The sequence below is a fragment of the Anser anser genome (assembly GCF_964211835.1).
Source record: "Anser anser genome assembly, chromosome: 39".
In the NCBI taxonomy this organism is placed as follows: Eukaryota; Metazoa; Chordata; class Aves; order Anseriformes; family Anatidae; genus Anser; species Anser anser.
In genome coordinates, this window is record NC_139760.1 from 119,590 (window position 1) to 144,618 (window position 25,029).

At 60.4% G+C, this 25,029-nt stretch overlaps 2 protein-coding genes across 10 annotated transcripts; one reads left to right on the forward strand and one right to left on the reverse strand.

The window, feature by feature from the left end:
- The first annotated feature begins 4,153 nt into the window (after nt 1-4,153).
- LOC310888555 (uncharacterized protein) lies at nt 4,154-14,127 on the forward strand. 5 transcript variants are annotated; one of them, XM_083815338.1, is made up of 14 exons: nt 4,154-5,694; nt 5,807-6,105; nt 6,212-6,532; nt 6,651-6,740; nt 7,347-7,451; nt 7,576-7,728; nt 7,831-7,985; nt 8,089-8,380; nt 8,467-8,643; nt 8,744-8,899; nt 8,984-9,085; nt 9,206-9,308; nt 9,428-9,487; nt 9,703-14,127. In XM_083815338.1, exons 1-14 carry the CDS (start codon nt 5,559-5,561, stop codon nt 9,957-9,959), a joined length of 2,406 nt encoding a protein of 801 aa, XP_083671464.1. In that variant the 5' UTR covers nt 4,154-5,558; the 3' UTR covers nt 9,960-14,127. The 5 variants fall into 5 exon arrangements, with proteins under 5 accessions (XP_083671464.1, XP_083671463.1, XP_083671462.1 ...); XM_083815337.1 differs by having other exon boundaries at nt 6,212-6,291; nt 6,421-6,532; nt 7,347-7,728; nt 8,089-8,643; XM_083815336.1 differs by having other exon boundaries at nt 5,807-5,886; nt 5,971-6,105; nt 7,347-7,728; nt 8,089-8,643.
- A 264-nt stretch (nt 14,128-14,391) lies between these two features.
- Nucleotides 14,392-24,264, reverse strand: LOC310888556 (uncharacterized protein). 5 transcript variants are annotated; one of them, XM_083815343.1, is made up of 15 exons: nt 23,731-24,263; nt 21,217-21,709; nt 21,024-21,103; nt 20,804-20,938; nt 20,377-20,697; nt 20,168-20,257; nt 19,770-19,874; nt 19,493-19,645; nt 19,236-19,390; nt 18,841-19,132; nt 18,578-18,754; nt 18,136-18,477; nt 17,915-18,017; nt 17,757-17,816; nt 14,392-17,562 (listed from the first exon to the last, which is right to left on the reverse strand). In XM_083815343.1, exons 2-15 carry the CDS (start codon nt 21,485-21,487, stop codon nt 17,306-17,308), a joined length of 2,541 nt encoding a protein of 846 aa, XP_083671469.1. In that variant the 5' UTR covers nt 21,488-21,709; nt 23,731-24,263; the 3' UTR covers nt 14,392-17,305. The 5 variants fall into 5 exon arrangements, with proteins under 5 accessions (XP_083671469.1, XP_083671468.1, XP_083671467.1 ...); XM_083815342.1 differs by having other exon boundaries at nt 18,578-19,132; nt 19,493-19,874; nt 20,377-20,488; nt 20,618-20,697; XM_083815341.1 differs by having other exon boundaries at nt 18,136-18,237; nt 18,322-18,477; nt 18,578-19,132; nt 19,493-19,874; nt 23,731-24,261.
- Nucleotides 24,265-25,029: the final 765 nt, after the last annotated feature.

The following is a 25,029-nucleotide window of genomic DNA, read 5'->3' on the forward strand; positions in this document are numbered from 1 at the left end:
CGTCAAAGTTTTGAAGGATTTGGGGTGGAAGACGGGGTTTTGTGGTTGCAGAGCATGTGGTAAACACAGAATGGCAAGGATTTGGGTGGAAAAATGAGGGGTCACACCCCAGCCCCGTTCTGGGAGGAGAAAGTTTTATTTTGAGTGGTAAAATCCACCCTTTTCAGCCCAAAAGCTCCGCTGGAGGTCAGAAAACCTCCTTAGACTGTGCCTGGAGGAGTTTGAAAGGTTTGGGGGCGTGCTTTCATGGGGGATTTCTCCAAATTAGGCTGAGAGATCTTTCCAACCTTAAAGATTTTATCTATTCAGGCTGGAAAAGCTCTTCTTAAAGGTCCAAACTCCCCTATTTTAAATCCAACTCTCCCTTTTTAAGACCCCAAAACCTCACTGCAGGCCTTAAACCGTCCTTTTTCACCCCAAACCCCATTTTTCAGCACTCGGGGACCCTGTGTTTGGGGTTGGAAGCCTCGTTTCAGGGTTTTAAAACTTTTTTTCAGCTCCGAGCCCGTTTGTGAGGGCTCAAAACCGACCCCGGGAGAAAATCCGCACCCCATGGGGGGATTCTGCTGCCTTGGGAGGGATTTGGGGGAGATTTAGGGGTTTTGGGGGGGCTTTTGAGGGGTGTCGGGAGGCTTGGGCGGAGCTTTGGGGGGTTTTAGTTTTTTTTACGGAGAGATTGGGGGGGTTATGGGGGGAGCTTGGGAGGGTTTTAAGGGAGCTTTGGGGGAAGTTCGGGGGGTTTGGGGTGAGTTTGGGGGGGTTTGGGGGGGATTTGGGGGTAGTTTTGGGGGGTTTGGGAAGAGCTTTGGGGGAACTTTGAAGGTTTGGGGAAATTTGGGGGGAGTATTAGGGGGGGATTGGGGTGAATTTGGAGGATTGAGGGTAGTTGGGGGGTTGGGGCGAATTTGGGGGGAGTTCTAGGCGAGTTTTGAAGGTTTGGGGGGATTTGTGGGAGCTTTGGGGGGGACGGGTGAATTTGGGGGTAGTTTTGAGGGGTTTGGGGTGAATTTGGGCGATTTTTGGGGTCGTTCGTGCTGTTGGGAACGGCAAAGACTGTGCTGGGGGTGTTTCAGAGCGGCTCTGCCCCGTTAATGAGTTAATTATCCCGGAGCATAATGAGGGGAGGCGGGGGGGAGGCCGCGCGGGCTGCCCCAGAGCGTGAGGCGGCGGCGGAAATGGCCGAGCGGTGCCGGAAAGAGCCGAGCGGGGGGGGGGGCGGGGGGGAGCCGAGAGCCTCCGGAAGTTCCCGAACGTTTCCTCGGGGGCGGGGCGGAGAGAGCCGAGCGGCTCCGAAAGCTCCCGAGCGGCTCGGAAGGTTCTGGAAGGCCTCCGAAGGCTCCCGAGCGGCTCCGAAAGCTCCCGAGCGCTCGGGGCGGGGCAGGCCGAGGCCGCCACAGGCAGCCTCAGGGCCGGGGGCTGCGGGTCCGGGACCCTCCCTGGGGCTTCTCCTCAGCGATCCGGGGGGTTTGGGGGCGAGGGGGGCCCCAAAAGGCCCCCCCCGGAGCTCTGAGCCCCCAGGGGAAGCCCCAAGCCCCCGAGGATGAGGCCGCCCTGGAGCAGAGCCCGCTTGGGCCCTTCCTGGGGGGGATATGAACGGTTTAGGGGCACGCTTTAGTGGAAATTTCTCCAAATCACGTTAAGGGGACTTTCCAACCTTAAAGATCTTACAATTTCATGGAAGAAAAACAACAAAAAAACCATTTTAAAGCTCCAAACCTTTTTTTAATCCAGCCCTTCTTTTTTAATACCCCAAAGCCTCACTGCAGTCCTAAAACCTGACTTTTTCACCCCAAACCCCATGTTTCAATGCTTGCGGACCCTGCGTTTGGGGTTGGAAGCCTCAATGGAGGGTTTTAAAAGCCTTTTTTTTTTTTTTCAGGTCTAAGCCTATTTATGATGGCTTGAGGACAAGCCCAGCGTAAAGCCTCCAACATCAAAGGGGATTCTTTCCAACCTTAAAGTTTTTATCATTTCAGGCAAAAAAACTCTTTAAGGGACCACAAAATGGCTGCCCTCCCTTAGGGCCCCCGCAGCCTCCCTCCTGCACCCGGCCTGCGCCGTGAGGGGGGAGCAGAGGTTGTGCCCCCCTTTTTGGGGTCTCCTCGAAAAAAAATTGAAATTCTGAAGGACTCGGGGTGGAAAACGGGGTTTTGTGGTTTTAGAGCACGCAGTAAAGAGCAAAAGTTCAAGGATTTGGGGGGAAAAATGAGGGGTCACACCCCAGCCCCATTTTGAGAAAATACAAGTTTTATTTTGGTAAATTTTGTTTTGAGAGGACAAAGTTTTGAGGGGACAAAGCTTACTTTGGTCAAGTTTTGTTTTGGGAAAACCCACCCTTTTCAGCCCAAAAGCTCTGTTTGAGGTCAGAAAACCTCCTTGGAGGGCGTCCTTGGACCGTGCCTGGAGGACTTTAAAAGGTTTAAGGGCATGCTTTCATGGGGGATTTCTCCAGATTAGGCTGAGAGATCTTTCCAACCTTAAAGGTTTTCAGGCTAAAATCATTTTTTTTAAGGGACCACAAGATGGCCGCCCTCCCTGAGGGCTCCCTCAGTCTCCCCTCCTGTGCCCGGCCTCCTCCTTTGGTGCCTGCTGAGGTGGCCTGAGAGCCAGGTTGACCTGGCTGAGGTGGGGGAGCTGAGGCTGTGCCCCCCCTTTTTGGTTCTCATGGCCGGGTGGGTGCTGTCGTTGGGGTCCCTTTGAGACCCGCGCCATGTCACGACATAAAAGCCGTCGCCGCCTCGCCGCCCCCCCAGTGCCTGTCAGGACAGGGCAGGAGCGAGAGGGAGCGAGCCGGAGACCCCCCCAAACAGAGCTCTGGCCGGAGTCCCAGCCTCAAAGGACCCCAAAAAGTTTGGATCTGAAGGTACCTCCCAAGGATCACCCACCCCAATCCTGGGGACCCCCTCACCCCGGGGGGCTCCTGCTTACCCCAAGTTGCTCCCCATCACCCCGACGGTCCCCCCACCGCCCCGAGGGTCTCTGAGGCCCTTGCCTGCAGGAGAGCCGTGGAAAGGATCTGCAAAGTGGGCGAGTTCCTGGCCAAGTGCTCGTGGCTGCGGGGCAAGGGCTCCGAGCCCCCCAGGGAAGCCCCAAGTCCCCAGAGCAAAGCTCTGAGAGACCACAAAATGGCCGCCCTCCCTGAGGGCCCCCCTCAGCCTCCCTGCTGGGCCCGGCCTGCGCCGTGAGGGGGGAGCCGAGGCTGTGCCCCCCTTTTTGGGGCCGCCTCGAAAAATAATCGGAATTCTGAAGGATTGGGGTGGAAAACGGGGTTTTGTGGTTTTACGGCACGCAGTAAAGAGCAAAAGTTCAAGGATTTGGGTGGAAAAATGAGGGGTCACACCCCAGCCCCATTTTGGGAGAATACAAGTTTTATTTTGGTAAATTTTGTTTTGAGAGGATAAAGTTTTGAGAGGACAAAGTTTTGAGAAGACATAGTTTTAGTTTGGTAAACGTTTATTTTGGGAAAATCCTTCTTTTTCAACTCAAAAGCTCCGTTGGAGGCCAGAAAACCTCCTTAGACCGTGCCTGGAGGAGTTTGAAAGGTTTAGGGGTGCGCTTTCATGGGGGATTTCTCCAAATTAGGCTGAGAGATCTTTCCAACCTTAAAGATTTTATCATTTCAGGCTAAAAAAAACTCTTTTTAAGGAACCACAAAATGGCCGCCCTCCTTGAGGGCTCCCTCAGTCTCCCTCCTGTGCCCGGCCTCCTCCTTTGGTGCCTGCTGAGGTGGCCTCCAACGAGACGGGGGGAGCCCAACCTTAAAGACTTTATAATTCCATGTGAAAAAAAAAAAAAATACTTTTTTTTTTTTTAAGGCCCAAACCCCACTTTTTTAAATCCAACCCTCCCTTTTCAAGACCCCAAATTCTCACTGCAGGATTAAACCCTCCTTTTTCACACCAAATCCCAATTTTCAGTGCTAGGGGACCCTGTCTTTAGGGTCCGAAGCCTCATTTTGGGGTTTTAAAACCTTTCCTTCCAGTTCTAAGTCCATTTGTGAGGGCTCAAGGCCGAGCCTGGGGGAAAACCTGCGCCCCATGGGGGGGATTCTGCTGCCTTGGGTGGTTTGGGGGAGGTTTAGGGGTTTTGGGGTGTTCTGGGAGGCTTTTAGGGGGGTTTGAGGGGACCTTGTGCTTTTTTTGGGGGGGGGGTGCTTTCTGAAGCTTTATTTTCGGGGGTGGGGGGGATCCTCGAGCACTGCGTTCAACCTCGAGTCCCACATTCAGTTTTTGGGACCAGATGACCCTGGAGGTCTCTTCCAACCCTAACGACTGAGGACTGTAATTAGCAGAGCCCCCCCCGTTCCCAGAGCCCCCCCATTCCCTGACACGTCCCCGCGTCCCCCCCAGAAGCCACGGGCAGCCATCTCTCCTCAGCCCCTCTGTGCTCCGTGAGGGACCACAAAATGGCCGCCCTCCCTGAGGGCCCCTCAGCCTCCCTGCTGGGCCCGGCCTGCGCCGTGAGGGGGGAGCCGAGGCTGTGCCCCCCTTTTTGGGGTCGCCTCGAAAAAAAATCGAAATTCTGAAGGACTGGGGGTGGAAAGCGGGGTTTTGTGGGTTTAGAGCTTTAGAGCACATGGTAAACACAAAATTTCAAGGATTTGGGTGGACAAATGAGGGGTCACACCCCAGCCCTGTTTTGAGAGAATAAAGTTTTATTTTGGTAAATTTTGTTTTGAGAGAATAAAGTTTTGAGAGGATTAAGTTTTGAGAGGACAAAGTTTATTTTGGTCAACTTTCATTTTGGGAAAATCCACCCTTTTCAGACCAAAAGCACCGTTGGAGGTCAGAAAACCTCCTTAGACCGTGCCTGGAGGAGTTTGAAAGGTTTAGGGGCGCGCTTTCATGGGGGATTTCTCCAGATTAGGTTGAGAGATCTTTCCAACCTTAAAGATTTTATCATTTCAGGCTAAAAAAAATCTTTTTAAGGGACCACAAAATGGCCACCCTCCCTGAGGGCTCCCTCAGCCTCCCTGCTGGGCCCGGCCTGCGCCGTGAGGGGGGAGCCGAGGCTGTGCCCCCCTTTTTGGGGTCTCCTCGAAAAAAAATCGAAATTCTGAAGGACTGGGGGTGGAAAACGGGGTTTTGTGGTTTTAGAGCACGCAGTGAAGAGCAAACGTTCAAGGATTTGGGTGGAAAAATGAGGGGTCACACCTTGGCCCAGTTTTGAGAGAATAAAGTTTTATTTTGGTAAATTTCGTTTTGAGAGAATAAAGATTTGAGAGGGCAAAGTTTTGAGAAGACATAGTTTTATTTTGGTAAACTTTTATTTTGGGAAAATCCACCCTTTTCAACTCAAAAGCTCCGTTGGAGGCCAGAAAACCTCCTTAGAGCGTGCCTGGAGGAGTTTGAAGGGGGTGGCACCGGGTGGGTGCTGTCGCTGGGGTCCCTTTGTGACCTGGGGGGGTCCCTTAGCGACCCGCGCCGTGTCATGACATAAAAAATGTCACCGCCTCGCCGCCCCCCCAGTGCCTGTCAGGACAGGGCAGGAGCGAGAGGGAGCGAGCCGGAGACCCCCCCGAGTGGAGCTTCACTCCCTCCCTTCGCGCCCCCCTCACCATGGCAGACAAACCCCCCCCCGAGCGGCCCCGCTTGGCCTGGGTGGACAGCTGGGCCACCCCCATTGAGGAATCCTCCGACTTCCTCGAGGTGAAGCAGGAGGAGGAGGAGGAGGAGGTCGTGCCGCTGCCGGGCCGTGAGTGCAGAGAAACCCCCGCCACGAACGCGCCGAGCTCCCCCGGGGGGGGCTCGCCGCCGCCCCTGCCGCCGCTCTCCCCTCATGGCCCCCTTCGCTGTCTCTCCCCCAGCCTTCGACGACCTGGCCGTGTACCAGGAGGAAGAGGAGGCCGTGAGCACCATTGATGCCTTTGTGAGCGACAAGCAGAAGGTAAAGGCGACCCCCGTGGGTGCTCGGGGTGCGGGGGGGGGCTCCCAGCCGGGGCTCCCCCCCCTCACCGGGGGTCTCCCGCAGAGCCACCTGAGCGAGGAGCAGAAAATGAAGTTTCTGGAGAGCGTCTGCAGCGTCTGCACCACCGCCCGCGAGAAGGGGCTGTCGGCGGGCCTCGACTGCTTCTGTCGCCGCACCGACGTGGCCAGGCACATCGAGGTGAGAAGGGGGTGAGGCGGGCGGCCGGGGGGGGGCTGCTGCAACCTTGGGTGCCGCCGGGGGCTGGGGGCCGGGTGCCAGCTCCCGTCCCGCTCCCCTCCCGCAGATCGTGCTGGCGTCGGAGCCCCAGGACCAGCTGCAGTCTCCGGTGCGAGAGCAAGCCATGCTGGCCGTCGCCGCCTTGAGGTACGCGCCCGGGGCCGCCTCCGGCCTCGACCGAGGGTTCTTGGGTTCGGGAGGCCGGGCCTCGCCTCGCGCCCTCTCCTCGAGGCCGGGCCTCAGCTGCGGCCTCACTCCCCCCCCCTCTCCTCGCAGCACGGTGCAGGTGATCAAGGTGAGGGAGATGCTGCGGCTGCTCGACACCTGCTTCCAGAGCGTCTTCCTGCTGCCCCCCAAGGAGAAGCTGAACGCGCGCTTCTATGTGATGGTGGGTGCCGGCGCCCCCTCCCCTCCCCTCCCTCCCCTCCCCGGGGGATTCCCCAGGGCCCTTCCCGGGGCGCCCCCAGCCCCACGCTCACCCCACGCTCGTTCCCCCCCACTCGCAGACCATGCACGCCGTGGACAGCATGCTGCAGCTGCTGCTGCTCAGCCCGCCGGCCACCAAGCTCCCGGAGAAGCTGCAGAGCGTCGTGCAGGTCTGTCCCGCGCCCGGCTGGGGGGCTTCTCGTCGTCCTGGGGGCTTCTCGTCGTCCTGGGGGGCTTCTCATTCACGTCGGGGGGCTTCTCGTCGTCCTGGGGGGCTTCTTGTCATCTGGGGGCGCTTCTCATTCACCTTGGGGGGTTTCTCGTTGTCCTGGGGCGCTTCTCATTCACCTTGGGGGGCTCTCGTTGTCCTGGGGGGCTTCTCGTCATCCTGGGGGGCTTCTCATTCACCTCGGGGGGCTTCTCATCGTCCTGGGGGGCTTCTTGTCATCTGGGGGCGCTTCTCATTCACCTCGGGGGGTTTCTCATTCACCTCGGTGGGCTTCTCATCGTCCTGGGGGGCGTCTTGTCATCTGGGGGCGCTTCTCATTCACCTTGGGGGGCTTCTCGTCGTCCTGGGGGGTTTCTCATTCACCTCGGGGGGTTTCTCATCATCCTGGGGGGCTTCTCATCACCCCGAGGGGCTCCTCCTCACCCCAGGTTGCTCCCCCCCACCCCGAGGGGCTCCCCTTCTCCCTGAGGGGCTCCCCCCCAGCCCCCCCAGCCCCCAGCCCCCAGCCCTCCCGAGCCCCGCCGGCAGCTCGCTTTTCTCCTCGCAGGCCCTGATGCGTTTCTGCACCTCCGCGAACGCCCTCGCCCGCAGGAGAGCCATGGAAAGGGTCTGCAAGCTGGGCGAGTTCCTGGCCAAGTGCTCCTCGCTGGAGGTGAGCGGCTCGGCCACCCCCGGCCGCGTCGTTCCCCCCCCTTTCCCCGCAGCCCCCAGAGCCTCGAGGCCGGGGCCTCCTCCCTCCCCGGCCTCCTCTTCAACCTCCTCCTCGCCTTCCGCAGCCCTTCGGGAGGTACCTGAAGATCTCGCAGAGGACGGACCTCATCCTCACCTGCCTGCAGCTTGTGACAGAAGGCGTGTGCGACGAGGACCAGCACTGGGTCTCCTTTCTGCTCGACGCGACCACCCGAGACCCCATCAGCTGGCTGGCGGACGTGAGAGCCCCCCCGCCCTGAGCCCCCTCCCCCGGCCTCGACGCCCCCCCCGGCAGGGAAGGAAAGGAGGCCGCTTTTCACCCCCCCGCGTCCCCCCGGCAGGTCCCGCACTTCGTCAACTTCTTCTTCAAAACGCTGAAGAAGCAGCCGGCGCCCGACGTGCAGAAGAGGCTCCTGGAGCTGCTCGTCCTCCTCACGGAGTGCTTCCCCCGCTCCGTGCTCATGACCGTGCTCTTCATCTGCCCGTCCCAAGAAAGGTACCGGCCCCCGAGCCTCCAGGGCACCCCAAACCGCAGCCCCCGGGGCTCCCCCGATAACCCCGCGGGGCCCCCGCCGATAACGCCCTCTCCGTGCCCGCAGCGCCTCGATGGACATGTGGGAGGTGATGTTTGCCGTGCCCGCCATGGCGAAGCGGCTCCTGCACGAGCTCCACCTGCTGCTGCACGACAGGAACATCCGCGAGTTCCTCGGGGTGGCCGAGGACCTCAGCCTCGTCCGCCTCAGCCTCCTCTACGCCCAGCGCCCCGAAGACCCCGTCCCCAAGGAGCTGCGGGACGTGGAGTGCCTGCAGCGCTGCCTCAGGACCGCCAACTTCCACCTGCTCTGGCTGGCGCTCAAAGGCCTGGCGGCGCTGATGGAGAGGCCGCAGCTGGTGAGCCTCCGCCCTCTTCCCCTCCCCGCTCCCGGCCTCGGCTGGCGGCGCGGCGGCCTCCTCACGCCCCGGTGTTTTCGGCGCAGGCCAAGGCAGGGCAGTGCCTGCTGCCGGACGTGCTGGAGACCCTGCAGTTCGGCAAGCCCCACATCACGGCGGCGGCCCTGGCGGTCTGCGGCAACATCCTGGGCATCGTGGAGAAGAAGGCGGCCAGCCTCACCGCCCTCGAGCTGGTCGACGTGGTCAAGCCTCTCCTGGACAACGTAAGCGGGAGGACGAGCCTCCGCGGCCCCGCGGCGCCCGCCCCGTGCCGGAGCCACGCAGCCGAAACCCCCCGTCCCCCTTCCTCTTCCTCTTCCCCAGGAGGCCGCCGCGGTGCGGGAGAGCTCCATGAAGCTCTTCAAGGCGGCCATGGAGCGCGTGCTGTGGAGGCACAAGACGCAGATGTGGAAGAAGGTGCGCAAGATCCTCGTCCCGCTCTACCTGCGCATGAGCGACGAGACCCACAGCGTGGCCAAGGTAAGCGCCGGCAACGGAGGCTCGCGGCGAGGCCGGAGGGCGTGAGGAGCTGGCGCCAAGCCCCGTGCCTCCGCTGCCTCGCAGGCCTCCCAAGAAGCCCTCATGGCGGCGGCGGAGCTCTTGTGGTGGGATGAGCTGAAGGACGTGGCCCACATGGAGCAGACCTGGAGGATCAGAGCGTGCCTGGTGAGGGCGGCCTCCGCGGCGAGGCTGGCGGGGGGCTCTCGGGGGCTCCCCGAGGTTGGGGGGAGGGCGGGGGGAAGAAACGGGGCCGGGGAGGCTCACCGAGCCTCGCGGCCTCTCCAGCTGCAGCAGGATCGAGACCGGGTGGAGAAGCGGCTGCAGCAGAGTCGGGCGTACCTGGAGGACCCTCAGGCATCTGTGCGCGAGGAGACCGTGAGGTTCATTGGTGAGGCCACCTCCCTGCCCCGGCGGCCTCCGCAAGAGGCCCCGCGGCCTCCGCAAGAGGCCCCGTAGCCTCCCCTCGCCCTGCCCGGGGCGGAGGCTGACGGGCGGCTTTGCTCCTAGGGCTCGCCGCGGAGCTCCTCCAGGACCAGAGCGAAGAGAAGCTGCGCGAAATCATCGACAGTGAGTGAGGGGAGCACTGGAGGCCGGGCGGGGGAGGACTGGAGGCCGGGCCTCCGCCCCGGGGGAGGCGCGGTGGAGGCTGGGGGGGGGAACGAATCGGGGGGGCCGCGGGGCGCTCGGAGCGGCTGCTCCCCGCGTTCCTCCCGGCTGGGGGGCTCCCGGAGGGGTCTCCGCGGCCCGAGCGGAGGCTCCAGCCTCTCTCCGTCCTCCCGCAGTCCTGCAGCCCATGATGCACGACGCGGCGCCCTCGGTGCGCGCGGAGACCTCCCGCACCATCCAGGCCCTGCTGCAGCATCGCAAGTGGCTCCGGCGGCTGCCGGTGCCGTGGAACCCGCTGGCGGCGCTCTGCTGCTGGCCTCGAAGGCGCCGCCAGAGGCCGAAGACCGAGCCCCAGCCCGAGGAGAGCCCAGAAGGTTCCGGCTCTGAAGGGACGTCCAAGGACCCATCCCCCTGCCAGAGCAAGGACGACTAGCTCACCTCACGGCCGCAGGGGGTTCGGATGCCTGCAGAGGAGCCTCCGCACCCCCCCCGGGCAGCCTGCTCCACGTTTTGCCGCCCTCACCACAAATAAATTTCGTCTCCTGTTTGTCCGGAGCCTCCTGCGTTCACCCCTCGGCGTCCTCCGAGCTAAAGACCCCCTCGGCCTCTCCTCCTAAGGGAGGCGCTCCGCAGCCTCCGTCATCCTCACAGCTCCGCGCCGGCCTCCCTCGAGCAGCTCCCGTCCTCCCGGAGCTCAGGGCACGGAACTGGACGCGATGTCCCCCACGCGGCCTCGCCGGGGCAGAGCAGAGGAGGACGAGGACCTCTTCCGACCTCCTGAGAACCCCCAGGAAGAGGACGAAGGCCAAGAAGGCCAGCGGGGCACGGTGCTGGCTTGTGGTCATCTGCCACTCGGGTTGGCCCAGCAGCTCCTTCTCCTTCCGTCCTCCGCAGACGCTCCTCTTCCCCTCGAGCGGGCCTCGCCCAACCCCGCAGCTCCCCGTCCTCCGCCTCCCACCCGCTGGGACGCGCTGCCCCTGATCCTTGAATTCCACCCAACTCTCTCGATCCTCTGCCTTCGAGTACCTCGTCCCGTGGGATTTCCCCTGGAGAACGCTCGAAAAGGCCGAAGTCCGACCCTGCCGAAGTCCGAGGTCGCTGCCCACAACTTTTGCCGCCTCCGTGAGCCCCTCGTTAGCGAGGACGAGGCCCGGCAGCTCCTCTCCTCGTTGGCGCCTTGGAGTCCTCGGTACACCAGAGGAACCGCCTGGGCTGCGTAGGCCTTCCAGGAGACGTCGGGGTCACTGAAATCCCCCTGCCCCTTAATTCTCACCCCCAGACCTTCTACTCGCTCCTCGTCCTCCCAAGAAGGACATCAACCCGTGCAGGAGCACGCTGGGCGTACGGGGGCTGTCCCACCGCGCCTTGGATGACCCCAACAAGAACCCAAAGCCCTGCCTGAGGCACCGGGCCCGTAGCCACGCGTTCATGGACCATATCCTTCGACTCCATCCCAGAACGTAGTCGGGGAGTTGTAGAGAGCAAGGAGGTCTCCCCAGAGCCTTCTCCAGACCAAACAAACCCCGGTTCCCTCAGCCACTCCTCGCAGGACGTGTTCCAGAACCTTCCCCAGCTTTGTTGCCCTGCTCTGGCCATGCTCCAGGGCCTTGATGTCCTTCTGGTAGCGAGGGGCCCAAATCTGAACGCGGTGCTCGGGGTTGGACACGGTACTCCGAGGTGAACGCGGTACTCCGAGGTGAACGCAGTACTCCGAGGTGAACGCGGTACTCTGAGGTGAACGCAGTACTCCGAGGTGAACGCAGTACTCTGAGGTGAATGCAGTACTCTGAGGCTGAATGCAGTACTCCGAGGTGAACGCAGTACTCTGAGGTGAACGCGGTACTCTGAGGCTGAATGCAGTACTCTGAAGTGAACGCGGTACTCTGAGGTGAACACGGTACTCTGAGGCTGAATGCAGTACTCCGAGGCTGAACGTGGTACTCCGAGGTGAACGCAGTACTCTGAGGTGAACGCAGTATGCCGAGGCAGGACATGGTGTCATCTGCAACCTTCCTGAGGGTAATTCCCTCAGTTCCCTCATCCAAATAATTAATAAAGCTATTAACGAGGGTGGGCCCCACTGGGCAAACACCACTCACGACCAGCTCGATTTGTCTCCCTTCACCACCACCACTCTCTGGGCCGGGCCCTCCAGCCAGTTTTTAACCATATTTTCAAAGAAACACATTCTTTTTCTGTAAAGAGTGTACTTGTCCAAGCCCTGGGCTGCAGCTTCTCCAGGAGAATATTGTGGGAGACCGCACCAAAGGCCTCGCTGAAGGCTGAGCAGATGACATCAGCAGCCTTTCCCTCATCCACCAGGGACACGGATTGGACTAGATGGTCTTTCGAGGCCCCTCCCGATCCCTAAAATTCTGTCATTCTGTGAGATTCTGTCATTCTGTGAGATTCTGTGGCTGCCAGGCCCTGGCGGCTCCCTCAGCTGCCTCAATGCAGGAAAACCCCCGCACCCCTCGATCCCCCGCTCTGTGGCATTACACAACTGCCTGGGACGATAATTGGCGTGGGGAAAGTGTAATTAGGGGGGTGGTAATTAGGGGAGGGGCCGGTATTGAAGGGGGGGGGCAGTTGGAATTGCGATGCAAAATGGCAGCCTCGCCTCACAAAATGGCAGCCTCACCTCACAAAATGGCGGCCACACCACACAAAATGGCAGCTGCACCACGCAAAAGGCTCAGAGCTCCCATTGGGGGCTTTGGGATTCCCTGCGGGGCTCAGAGCTTTGCTTTGGGGCCTCGGGGCTTTCCTGGGGGGCCACCAAGACCCAGAGCTGCAGCCAGGAGCACTTGGCAAGTGCCCACTTTGCAGATCCTGTCCTGGTCGGGAGCCCCCCAGGGTGAAGAGGAGCCCCCGGGGTGAGGAAGAGTCCCCCGGCCATAGAGACCCCAAAAAGGGGGGCACAGCCTCGGCTCCCCCCTCACGGCGCAGGCCGGGCCCAGCAGGGAGGCTGAGGGGGCCCTCAGGGAGGGCAGCCATTTTGTGGTCCCTTAAAAAAGTTTTATTTTTAGCTTGAAATGATAAAATCTTTAAGGTTGGAAAGATCTCTCAGCCTAATTTGCAGAAATCCCCCATGAAAGCGCGCCCCTAAACCTTTCAAACTCCTCCAGGCACGGTCTAAGAAGGTTTTCTCACCTCAAATGGAGCTTTTGGGCTGAAAAGGGTGGATTTTACCACCCAAAATAAAACTTTATCGTCTCAGAATGGGGATGGGGTGTGACCCCTCAATTTTCCACCCAAATCCTTGAAAGTTTGCTCTTTACCGCGTGCCGTAAAACCACACAGCCCTGTTTTCCACCCCCAGTCCTTCAGAATTTCGATTTGTTTTCGAGGAGACCCCAAAAAGGGGGGCACAGCCTCGGCTCCCCCCTCACGGCGCAGGCCGGGCCCAGCAGGGAGGCTGAGGGGGCCCTCAGTGAGGGCGGCCATTTTGTGGTCCCTTAAAAGAGTTTTTTTTTAGCCTGAAATGATAAATTCTTTAAGCTTGGAAAGAACCCCCTTTGATGTGGAGGTTTTACCCTGGGCTTGTCCTCAAGCCCTCACAAACGGGCTTAGACCTGAAAAAAAAAAAAAAAAAAAAGGCTTTTAAAACCCTCAATTGAGGCTTCCAAACACAGGGTCCGCAAGCATTGAAAAATGGCGTTTGGGGTGAAAACGTCAGCTTTAAGGACTGCAGTGAGGCTTTGGGGTATTAAAAAGAAAGGGCTGGATTAAAAGAATGTTTGGAGCTTAAAAAAGTTTTCTTTTTTTTTTCTTCCATGAAATTGTGAGATCTTTAAGGTTGGAAAGATCTCTTAACATAATTTGGAGAAATTTCCACTAAAGCGTGCCCCTAAACCGTTCAAATCCCCCCCAGGAAGGGCCCAAGCGGGCTCTGCTCCAGCGCGGCCTCATCCTCGGGGGCTTGGGGCTTCCCCTGGGGGCTCAGAGCTCCGGGGGGGCCTTTTGGGGCTCCCCTCGCCCCCAAATCCCCCCGGATCGCTGAGGAGAAGCCCCGGGGGGGATTCCCGGACCCGCAGCCCCCGGCCCTGAGGCTGCCTGTGGCGGCCTCGGCCTGCCCCGCCCCGAGCGCTCGGGAGCTTCCGGAGGCTCTCGGCTCCCCCCGCTCCCCCCGCGCGGCTTTTCCGGCACCGCTCGGCCATTTCCGCCGCCGCCTCACGCTCTGGGGCAGCCCGCGCGGCCTCCCCCCCCCGCCTCCCCTCATTATGCTCCGGGCTAATTAACTCATTAACGGGGCAGAGCCGCTCTGAAACGCCCCCAGCACAGACTCTGCCGTTCCCAACAGCACGAACGACCCCAAAATCGCCCAAACTCACCCCAAATCCCTCAAAACTTCCCCCCAAACTCACCCGTCCCCCCCAAAGCTCCCACAAATCCCCCAAAACCTTCAAAACTCGCCCAAAGCTCCCCCCAAATTCACCCCAACCCCCCAAACTACCCTCAATCCTCCAAATTCACCCCAGTCCTCCCCTAATCCTCCCCCCAAACCCATCCCACATTTCCCCAAACCTTCAAAGCTCCCCCAAAGCTCTTCCCAAACCACCCAAAACTACCCCCAAATCCTCCCCAAACCCCCCCAAACTCACCCCAACCCCTCCCAACTTCCCCCAAAGCTCCCTTAAAACCCTCCTAAACTCCCCCCAAGGTACCCCAAGCTCCCCCCATAACCCCCCCCAAAATCCCCCCAATCTCTCCATAAAAAAAACTAAAACCCCCCAAAGCTCCGCCCAAGCCTCCCGACACCCCTCAAAAGCCCCCCCAAAACCCCAAAATCTCCCCCCAAATCCCTCCCAAGGCAGCAGAATCCCCCCATGGGGTGTGGATTTTCCCCCGGGCTTGGTTTTGAGCCCTCACAAACAGGCTCGGAGCTGAAAAAAAGTTTTAAAACCCTGAAATAGGGCTTCCAACCCCAAACACGGGGTCCCCGAGTGCTGAAAAATGGGGTTTGGGGTGAAAAAGGACGGTTTAAGGCCTGCAGTGAGGTTTTAGGGTCTTAAAAAGGGAGAGTTGGATTTAAAATAGGGGAGTTTGGACCTTTAAGAAGAGTTTTTCCAGCCTGAATAGATAAAATCTTTAAGGTTGGAAAGATCTCTCAGCCTAATTTGGAGAAATCCCCCATGAAAGCGCACCCCTAAACCTTTCAAACTCCTCCAGGCACGGTCTAAGGAGGTTTTCTGACCTCCAACGGAGCTTTTGAGTTGAAAAGGGTGGATTTTCCCAAAATAAAAGTTTACCAAAATAAAACTTTGTCCTCTCAAATCTTTATCCTCTCAAAACGAAATTTACCAAAATAAAACTTTATTCTCTCAAAACGGGGCTGGGGTTTGATCCCTCATTTGTCCACCCAAATCCTTGAACTTTTGTGTTTCCCACGTGCTCTACAACCACAAAACCCCATTTTTCACTCCCCAGTCCTTCAAAATTTCGATTTTTTTTGAAGAAGACCCCAAAAAGGGGGGCACAGCCTCGGCTCCCCCCTCACGGCGCAGGCCGGGCCCAGCAGGGAGGCTGAGGGGGCCCTCAGGGAGGGCGGCCATTTTGTGGTCTCTCAGAGCTTTGCTCTGGGGACTTGGGGCTTCCCTGGGGGGCTCGGAGCCCTTGCCCCGCAGCCACGAGCACTTGGCCAGGAACTCGCCCACTTTGCAGATCCTTTCCACGGCTCTCCTGCAGGCAAGGGCCTCAGAGAGAAGGGGAGCCCCTCGGGGCGGTGGGGGGACCGTCGGGGTGATGGGGAGCAACTTGGGGTAAGGAGGTGCCCCCCATGGTGAGGGGGGGGGACAGGGTGATGGGGAGCTTCTCAGGGTGGTTGGGAGCCCCTTGGAGTGAAGGGGACCCGTCAGGGTGGTGCTGATCCCCACGGATGGTTGGGAGCCCCCCGGGATGGTGGGGAGACCTCGGGGTGAGGAGGAGCTCCTTGGAGCGATGGGGAGCCCCTTGGGGCGATGAGGAGCAACGTGGGGTAAGGAGGAGCCCCCTGGGGTGAGGGGGTCCCCAGGATTGGGACAGGTGATCCTTGGAGGTCCCTTCAGATCCCAAACTTTTTGGGGTCCTTTGAGGCTGGGACTCCGGCCAGAGCTCTGTTTGGGGGGGTCTCCGGCTCGCTCCCTCTCGCTCCTGCCCTGTCCTGACAGGCACTGGGGGGGCGGCGAGGCCGCGACGGCTTTTATGTCGTGACATGGCGCGGGTCTCAAAGGGACCCCAACGACAGCACCCACCCGGCCATGAGACCCCAAAAAGGGGGGGCACAGCCTCAGCTCCCACACCCCACACCCTTGTCAGCCTCCCATAAAAGGCCCCAGAACACCCCAAAACCCCTAAATCTCCCCCAAACCACCCAAGGCACCAGAATCCCCCCCCATGGGGCGCAGGGTTTCCCCCAGGCTCGGCCTTGAGCCCTCACAAATGGACTTAGAACTGAAAGGAAAGGTTTTAAAACCCCAAAATGAGGCTTCGGACCCTAAAGACAGGGTCCCCTAGCACTGAAAATTGGGATTTGGTGTGAAAAAGGAGGGTTTAATCCTGCAGTGAGAATTTGGGGTCTTGAAAAGGGAGGGTTGGATTTTAAAAAGTGGGGTTTGCACCTTAAAAAAAGAGGTTTATAGCCAAAAATTACAAAAAGGTTGGAAAGATCTCTTAACCTAATTTTGGAGAAATCCCCCATGAAAGCACGCCCTTAAACCTTTTAAAGTCCTCCAGGCATGGTCCAAGGAGGACCTCCAAGGAGGTTTTCTGGTCTCAAACAGAGCTTTTGGGCTGAAAAGGGTGGGTTTTCCCAAAATAAAACTTGACCAAAATAAACTTTGTCCTATCAAAACTTTTAACTGCTCAAAACTTTCTCCTCTCAAAACAAAATTTACCCAAAGAAAACTCTCTCCTCTCAAAATGGGGCTGGGGTGTGACCCCTCATTTGTCCACCCAAATCCTTGAACTTTTGCTCTTTACTGCGTGCCATAAAACTACAAAACCCCGTTTTCCACCCCCGAGTCCTTCAGAATTTCGATTTCTTTTTCGAGGAGACCCCAAAAAGGGGGGCACAGCCTCGGCTCCCCCCTCACGGTGCAGGCGGGCCCAGCAGGGAGGCTGAGGGGGCCCTCAGGGAGGGCGGCCATTTTGTGGTCCCTTAAAGAGGTTTATTTTCAGCTTGAAACGATAAAATCTTTAAGGTTGGAAAGATCTCTCAACCTAATCTGGAGAAATCCCCCATGAAAGCGCGCCCCTAAACCTTTCAAACTCCTCCAGGCACGGTCTAAGGAGGTTTTCTGACCTCCAGCGGTGCTTTTGGTCTGAAAAGGGTGGATTTTACCACCCAAAATGAAACGTGACCAAAATAAACTTTGTCCTATCAAAACTTTAACTGCTCAAAACTTAAAAAAAAAAAAGTGGGGTTTGGACCGTAAAAAAAAAAAAAGAGTAGGTTTTTTTTTTTTTTTTTTCACATGAAATTATAAAGTCTTTAAGGTTGGGCTCCCCCCGTCTCGTTGGAGGCCACCTCAGCAGGCACCAAAGGAGGAGGCCGGGCACAGGAGGGAGGCCGGCGCGGAGCTGTGAGGATGATGGAGGCTGCGGAGCGCCTCCCTTAGGAGGAGAGGCCGAGGGGGTCTTTAGCTCGGAGGACGCCGAGGGGTGAACGCAGGAGGCACCGGACAAACATGGGGACGAAATTTATTTGTGGTGAGGGCGGCAAAACGTGGAGCAGGCTGCCCGGGGGGGGTGCGGAGGCTCCTCTGCAGGCATCCGAACCCCCTGCGGCCGTGAGGTGAGCTAGTCGTCCTTGCTCTGGCAGGGGGATGGGTCCTTGGACGTCCCTTCAGAGCCGGAACCTTCTGGGCTCTCCTCGGGCTGGGGCTCGGTCTTCGGCCTCTGGCGGCGCCTTCGAGGCCAGCAGCAGAGCGCCGCCAGCGGGTTCCACGGCACCGGCAGCCGCCGGAGCCACTTGCGATGCTGCAGCAGGGCCTGGATGGTGCGGGAGGTCTCCGCGCGCACCGAGGGCGCCGCGTCGTGCATCATGGGCTGCAGGACTGCGGGAGGACGGAGAGAGGCTGGAGCCTCCGCTCGGGCCGCGGAGACCCCTCCGGGAGCCCCCCAGCCGGGAGGAACGCGGGGAGCAGCCGCTCCGAGCGCCCCGCGGCCCCCCCGATTCGTTCCCCCCCCCCAGCCTCCACCGCGCCTCCCCCGGGGCGGAGGCCTGGCCTCCAGTGCTCCCCTCACTCACTGTCGATGATTTCGCGCAGCTTCTCTTCGCTCTGGTCCTGGAGGAGCTCCGCGGCGAGCCCTAGGAGCAAAGCCGCCCGTCAGCCTCCGCCCCGGGCAGGGCGAGGGGAGGCCGCGGGGCCTCTTGCGGAGGCCGCTGGGGCAGGGAGGTGGCCTCACCGATGAACCTCACGGTCTCCTCGCGCACGGATGCCTGAGGGTCCTCCAGGTACGCCCGGCTCTGCTGTAGGCGCTTCTCTACCCGGTCTCGATCCTGCTGCAGCTGGAGAGGCCGCGAGGCTCGGTGAGCCTCCCCGGCCCCGTTTCTTCCCCCCCCACCCACCCACCTCGGGGAGCCCCCGAGAGCCCCCCGCCAGCCTCGCCGCGGAGGCCGCCCTCACCAGGCACGCTCTGATCCTCCAGGTCTGCTCCATGTGGGCCACGTCCTTCAGCTCATCCCACCACAAGAGCTCCGCCGCCGCCATGAGGGCTTCTTGGGAGGCCTGCGAGGCAGCGGAGGCACGGGGCTCGGCGCCGGCTCCTCGCGCCCTCCGGCCTCGCCGCGAGCCTCCGTCGCCGGCGCTTACCTTGGCCACGCTGTGGGTCTCGTCGCTCATGCGCAGGTAGAGCGGGACGAGGATCTTGCGCACCTTCTTCCACATCTGCGTCTTGTGCCTCCACAGCACGCGCTCCATGGCCGCCTTGAAGAGCTTCATGGAGCTCTCCCGCACCGCGGCGGCCTCCTGGGGAAGAGGAAGAGGAAGGGGGACGGGGGGTTTCGGCTGCGTGGCTCCGGCACGGGGCGGGCGCCGCGGGGCCGCGGAGGCTCGTCCTCCCGCTTACGTTGTCCAGGAGAGGCTTGACCACGTCGACCAGCTCGAGGGCGGTGAGGCTGGCCGCCTTCTTCTCCACGATGCCCAGGATGTTGCCGCAGACCGCCAGGGCCGCCGCCGTGATGTGGGGCTTGCCGAACTGCAGGGTCTCCAGCACGTCCGGCAGCAGGCACTGCCCTGCCTTGGCCTGCGCCGAAAACACCGGGGCGTGAGGAGGCCGCCGCGCCGCCAGCCGAGGCCGGGAGCGGGGAGGGGAAGAGGGCGGAGGCTCACCAGCTGCGGCCTCTCCATCAGCGCCGCCAGGCCTTTGAGCGCCAGCCAGAGCAGGTGGAAGTTGGCGGTCCTGAGGCAGCGCTGCAGGCACTCCACGTCCCGCAGCTCCTTGGGGACGGGGTCTTCGGGGCGCTGGGCGTAGAGGAGGCTGAGGCGGACGAGGCTGAGGTCCTCGGCCACCCCGAGGAACTCGCGGATGTTCCTGTCGTGCAGCAGCAGGTGGAGCTCGTGCAGGAGCCGCTTCGCCATGGCGGGCACGGCAAACATCACCTCCCACATGTCCATCGAGGCGCTGCGGGCACGGAGAGGGCGTTATCGGCGGGGGCCCCGCGGGGTTATCGGGGGAGCCCCGGGGGCTGCGGTTTGGGGTGCCCTGGAGGCTCGGGGGCCGGTACCTTTCTTGGGACGGGCAGATGAAGAGCACGGTCATGAGCACGGAGCGGGGGAAGCACTCCGTGAGGAGGACGAGCAGCTCCAGGAGCCTCTTCTGCACGTCGGGCGCCGGCTGCTTCTTCAGCGTTTTGAAGAAGAAGTTGACGAAGTGCGGGACCTGCCGGGGGGACGCGGGGGGGTGAAAAGCGGCCTCCTTTCCTTCCCTGCCGGGGGGGGCGTCGAGGCCGGGGGAGGGGGCTCAGGGCGGGGGGGCTCTCACGTCCGCCAGCCAGCTGATGGGGTCTCGGGTGGTCGCGTCGAGCAGAAAGGAGACCCAGTGCTGGTCCTCGTCGCACACGCCTTCTGTCACAAGCTGCAGGCAGGTGAGGATGAGGTCCGTCCTCTGCGAGATCTTCAGGTACCTCCCGAAGGGCTGCGGAAGGCGAGGAGGAGGTTGAAGAGGAGGCCGGGGAGGGAGGAGGCCCCGGCCTCGAGGCTCTGGGGGCTGCGGGGAAAGGGGGGGGAACGACGCGGCCGGGGGTGGCCGAGCCGCTCACCTCCAGCGAGGAGCACTTGGCCAGGAACTCGCCCAGCTTGCAGACCCTTTCCATGGCTCTCCTGCGGGCGAGGGCGTTCGCGGAGGTGCAGAAACGCATCAGGGCCTGCGAGGAGAAAAGCGAGCTGCCGGCGGGGCTCGGGAGGGCTGGGGGCTGGGGGGGCTGGGGGGGAGCCCCTCAGGGAGAAGGGGAGCCCCTCGGGGTGGGGGAGAGACCCTCAGAGAGAAGGGGAGCCCCTCGGGGTGGGGGGGAGCCCCTCAGGGAGAAGGGGAGCCCCTCGGGGTGGGGGGGAGCTACCTGGGGTGAGGAGGAGCCCCTCGGGGTGATGAGAAGCCCCCCAGGACGACGAGAAGCCCCCCAGGACGACGAGAAGCCCCCCAGCCGGGCGCGGGACAGACCTGCACGACGCTCTGCAGCTTCTCCGGGAGCTTGGTGGCCGGCGGGCTGAGCAGCAGCAGCTGCAGCATGCTGTCCACGGCGTGCATGGTCTGCGAGTGGGGGGGGAACGAGCGTGGGGTGAGCGTGGGGCTGGGGGCGCCCCGGGAAGGGCCCTGGGGAATCCCCCGGGGAGGGGAGGGAGGGGAGGGGAGGGGGCGCCGGCACCCACCATCACATAGAAGCGCGCGTTCAGCTTCTCCTTGGGGGGCAGCAGGAAGACGCTCTGGAAGCAGGTGTCGAGCAGCCGCAGCATCTCCCTCACCTTGATCACCTGCACCGTGCTGCGAGGAGAGGGGGGGGGAGTGAGGCCGCAGCTGAGGCCCGGCCTCGAGGAGAGGGCGCGAGGCGAGGCCCGGCCTCCCGAACCCAAGAACCCTCGGTCGAGGCCGGAGGCGGCCCCGGGCGCGTACCTCAAGGCGGCGACGGCCAGCATGGCTTGCTCTCGCACCGGAGACTGCAGCTGGTCCTGGGGCTCCGACGCCAGCACGATCTGCGGGAGGGGAGCGGGACGGGAGCTGGCACCCGGCCCCCAGCCCCCGGCGGCACCCAAGGTTGCAGCAGCCCCCCCCCGGCCGCCCGCCTCACCCCCTTCTCACCTCGATGTGCCTGGCCACGTCGGTGCGGCGACAGAAGCAGTCGAGGCCCGCCGACAGCCCCTTCTCGCGGGCGGTGGTGCAGACGCTGCAGACGCTCTCCAGAAACTTCATTTTCTGCTCCTCGCTCAGGTGGCTCTGCGGGAGACCCCCGGTGAGGGGGGGGAGCCCCGGCCGGGAGCCCCCCCCCCAGCCCCCAAGCATCCACGGGGGTCGCCTTTACCTTTTGCTTGTTGGTTACAAAGGCGTCAATGGTGCTCACGGCCTCCTCTTCCTCCTGGTACACGGCCAGGTCGTCGAAGGCTGGGGGAGAGACAGCGAAGGGGGCCATGAGGGGAGAGCGGCGGCAGGGGCGGCGGCGAGCCCCCCCCCGGGGGAGCTCGGCGCGTTCGTGGCGGGGGTTTCTCTGCACTCACGGCCCGGCAGCGGCACGACCTCCTCCTCCTCCTCCTCCTGCTTCACCTCGAGGAAGTCGGAGGATTCCTCAATGGGGGTGGCCCAGCTGTCCACCCAGGCCAAGCGGGGCCGCTCGGGGGGGGGTTTGTCTGCCATGGTGAGGGGGGCGCGAAGGGAGGGAATGAAGCTCCACGCGGGGTGGGTCTCCGGCTCGCTCCCTCTCGCTCCTGCCCTGTCCTGACAGGCACTGGGGGGGGCGGCGAGGCGGCGACGGCTTTTATGTCGTGACATGGCGCGGGTCTCAAAGGGACCCTAACGACAGCACCCGCCCGGCCATGAGACCCCAAAAAGGGGGGGGCACGGCCTCAGCTCCCCCACCCCACACCCTCGTCAGCCTCCCATAAAAGCCCCCAGAACACCCCAAAACCCCTAAATCTCCCCCAAAATCTTTAAGGCTGGAAAGATCTCTCAACCTAATTTGGAGAAATCCCCCATGAAAGCGCGCCCCTAAACCTTTCAAACTCCTCCAGGCATGCTCTAAGGAGGTTTTCTGACCTCCAACGGAGCTTTTGAGTTGAAAAGGGTGGATTTTCCCAAAATAAAAATTTGCCAAAGTAAAACCATGTCTTCTCAAAACTTTGTCCTCTCAAAACTTTATCCTCTCAAAACAAAATTTACCAAAATAAAACTTTCTCCTCTCAAAATGGGTTAGGGGTTCGACCCCTCATTTTGACCACCCAGAGCCTTGAACTTTTGTGTTTCCCACGTGCTCTACAACCACAAAACCCCCAGTTTTTCACTCCCCAGTCCTTCAGAATTTCGATCTTTTTTCGAGGAGACCCCAAAAACGGGGGCACAGCCTCGGCTCCCCCCTCACGGCGCAGGCCGGGCCCAGCAGGGAGGCTGAGGGGCCCTCAGGGAGGGCGGCCATTTTGTGGTCCCTCACGGAGCACAGAGGGGCTGAGGAGAGATGGCTGCCCGTGGCTTCCCTGGGGGGACGCGGGGACGTGTCAGGGAATGGGGGGGCTCTGGGAACGGGAGGGCCTCTGCTAATTACAGTCCTCAGTCGTTAGGGTTGGAAGAGACCTCCAGGGTCATCTGGTCCCAAAAACTGAATGTGGGGCTCGAGGTTGAACGCAGTGCTCGAGGATCCCCCCCACCCCCGAAAATAAAGCTTCACAAAGCACCCCCCCCCAAAAAAAAGCACAAAGCTCCCCTCAAAACCCCCCTAAAAGCCCCCAGAACACCCCAAAACCCCTAAATCTCCCCCAAACCACCCAAGGCAGCAGAATCCCCCCCATGGGGCGCAGGGTTTCCCGCAGGCTCGGCCTTGAGCCCTCACAAATGGACTTAGAACTGAAAGGAAAGGTTTTAAAACCCCAAAATGAGGCTTCGGACCCTAAAGACAGGGTCCCCTAGCACTGAAAATTGGGATTTGGTGTGAAAAAGGAGGGTTTAATCCTGCAGTGAGAATTTGGGGTCTTGAAAAGGGAGGGTTGGATTTTAAAAAGTGGGGTTTGCACCTTAAAAAAAGAGGTTTATAGCCAAAAATTACAAAAAGGTTGGAAAGATCTCTTAACCTAATTTTGGAGAAATCCCCCATGAAAGCACGCCCTTAAACCTTTTAAAGTCCTCCAGGCATGGTCCAAGGAGGAGCTCCAAGGAGGTTTTCTGGTCTCAAACAGAGCTTTTGGGCTGAAAAGGGTGGGATTTCCCATAATAAAACTTGACCAAAATAAACTTTGTCCTCTCAAAACTTAATCCTCTCAAAACTTTATTCTCTCAAAACCAAATTTACCAAAATAAAACTTTATTCTCTCAAAACAGGGCTGGGGTGTGACCCCTCATTTTTCCACCCAAATCCTTGAACTTTTGCTCTTTACTGTGTGCCGTAAACCCACAAAACCCCGTTTTCCACCCCAGTCCTTCAGAATTTTGATTTGTTTTCGAGGCGACCCCAAAAAGGGGGGCACAGCCTCGGCTCCCCCCTCACGGCGCAGGCCGGGCCCAGCAGGGAGGCTGAGGGGCCCTCAGGGAGGGCGGCCATTTTGTGGTCCCTCACGGAGCACAGAGGGGAGCACAGAGAGGTTTTAAAACCCCAAAATGAGGCTTCCGACCCTAAAGACAGGGTCCCCTAGCACTGAAAATTCTGATTTGGTGTGAAGAAGGAGGGTTTAATCTTGCAGTGAGAATTTGGGGTCTTGAAAAGAGAGGGTTGGATTTAAAAAAGTGGGGTTTGCACCTTAAAAAAAAAAAAAGAGTAGTTTGTTTGGTTTGTTTGTTTGTTTGTTTTTCACATGAAATTATAAAGTCTTTAAGGTTGGGCTCCCCCCGTCTCGTTGGAGGCCACCTCAGCAGGCACCAAAGGAGGAGGCCGGGCACAGGAGGGAGGCTGAGGGAGCCCTCAGGGAGGGCGGCCATTTTGTGGTCCCTTAAAAAGATTTTTTTTTAGCCTGAAATGATAAAATCTTGAAGGTTGGAAAGATCTCTCAACCTAATTTGGAGAAATCCCCCACGAAAGCACGCCCCTGAACCTTTTAAACTCCTCCAGGCACGCTCTAAGGAGGTTTTCTGACCTCCAACGGTGCTTTTGGTCTGAAAAGGGTGGATTTTCCCAAAATGAAAATTGACCAAAATAAACTTTGTCCTATCAAAACTTTAACTGCTCAAAACTTTCTCCTCTCAAAATGAAATTTACCAAAATAAAACTTTATTCTCTCAAAACGGGGCTGGGGTTTGATCCCTCATTTGTCCACCCAAATCCTTGAACTTTTGTGTTTCCCACGTGCTCTACAACCACAAAACCCCATTTTTCACTCCCCAGTCCTTCAAAATTTCGATTTTTTTTGAAGAAGACCCCAAAAAGGGGGGCACAGCCTCGGCTCCCCCCTCACGGCGCAGGCCGGGCCCAGCAGGGAGGCTGAGGGGGCCCTCAGGGAGGGCGGCCATTTTGTGGTCTCTCAGAGCTTTGCTCTGGGGACTTGGGGCTTCCCTGGGGGGCTCGGAGCCCTTGCCCCGCAGCCACGAGCACTTGGCCAGGAACTCGCCCACTTTGCGGATCCTTTCCACGGCTCTCCTGCAGGCAAGGGCCTCAGAGAGAAGGGGAGCCCCTCGGGGCGGTGGGGGGACCGTCGGAGTGATGGGGAGCAACGTGGGGTAAGCAGGAGCCCCCCAGGGTGGTGGGGAGCTCCTCGGGGAATGGTCGGGAGCCCCTGGGGTTTGTGGGGAGCCCATGGGGTGGTGAGAAGCCCCTCAGAGTGATGGGGAGACCCCCAGGGTGGTGGGGAGCACTTCGGGGTGATGGGGAGCAACGTGGGGTAAGAAGGAGCCCCCCACGGTGAGCGGGGGCCCCGAGGGTGCTGCGGAGCTCCTTGGGGTGGTTTGAGCCCCTCAAAGTGAAGGGGAGACCCCCGGGGTGGTGGGGGGCCCCTCGGGGTGAGGATGAGCCCCTCAGGGCGATGGGGAGCAATGTGGGGCAAGGAGGAGCCCCCCAGGGTGAGGGGGTCCCCAGGATTGGGGTGGGTGATCCTTGGGAGGTACCTTCAGATCCCAAACTTTTTGGGGTCCTTTGAGGCTGGGACTCCGGCCAGAGCTCTGTTTGGGGGGGTCTCCGGCTCGCTCCCTCTCGCTCCTGCCCTGTCCTGACAGGCACTGGGGGGGGCGGCGAGGCGGCGACGGCTTTTATGTCGTGACATGGCGCGGGTCTCAAAGGGACCCCAACGACAGCACCCGCCTGGCCATGAGACCCCAAAAAGGGGGGGCACAGCCTCAGCTCCCACACCCCACACCCTCGTCAGCCTCCCATAAAAGGCTCCAGAACACCCCAAAACCCC

Excerpts from the sequence above, each read along its gene's own strand:
- LOC310888555 (XM_083815334.1), top strand. The coding sequence starts at position 5,559 with ATGGCAGACAAACCCCCCCCCGAGCGGCCCCGCTTGGCCTGGGTGGAC. Across the intron at positions 5,695-5,806 it reads GGTCGTGCCGCTGCCGGGCC|CCTTCGACGACCTGGCCGTG; the intron begins GTGAGTGCAGAG and ends TCTCTCCCCCAG. Across the intron at positions 6,741-7,346 it reads AGCTGCAGAGCGTCGTGCAG|GCCCTGATGCGTTTCTGCAC; the intron begins GTCTGTCCCGCG and ends TTCTCCTCGCAG.
- LOC310888556 (XM_083815339.1), bottom strand. The coding sequence starts at position 21,487 with ATGTCACGACATAAAAGCCGTCGCCGCCTCGCCGCCCCCCCCAGTGCC. Across the intron at positions 19,391-19,492 it reads CCATCAGCTGGCTGGCGGAC|GTCCCGCACTTCGTCAACTT; the intron begins GTGAGAGCCCCC and ends TCCCCCCGGCAG. Across the intron at positions 18,478-18,577 it reads TCAAGCCTCTCCTGGACAAC|GAGGCCGCCGCGGTGCGGGA; the intron begins GTAAGCGGGAGG and ends CCTCTTCCCCAG.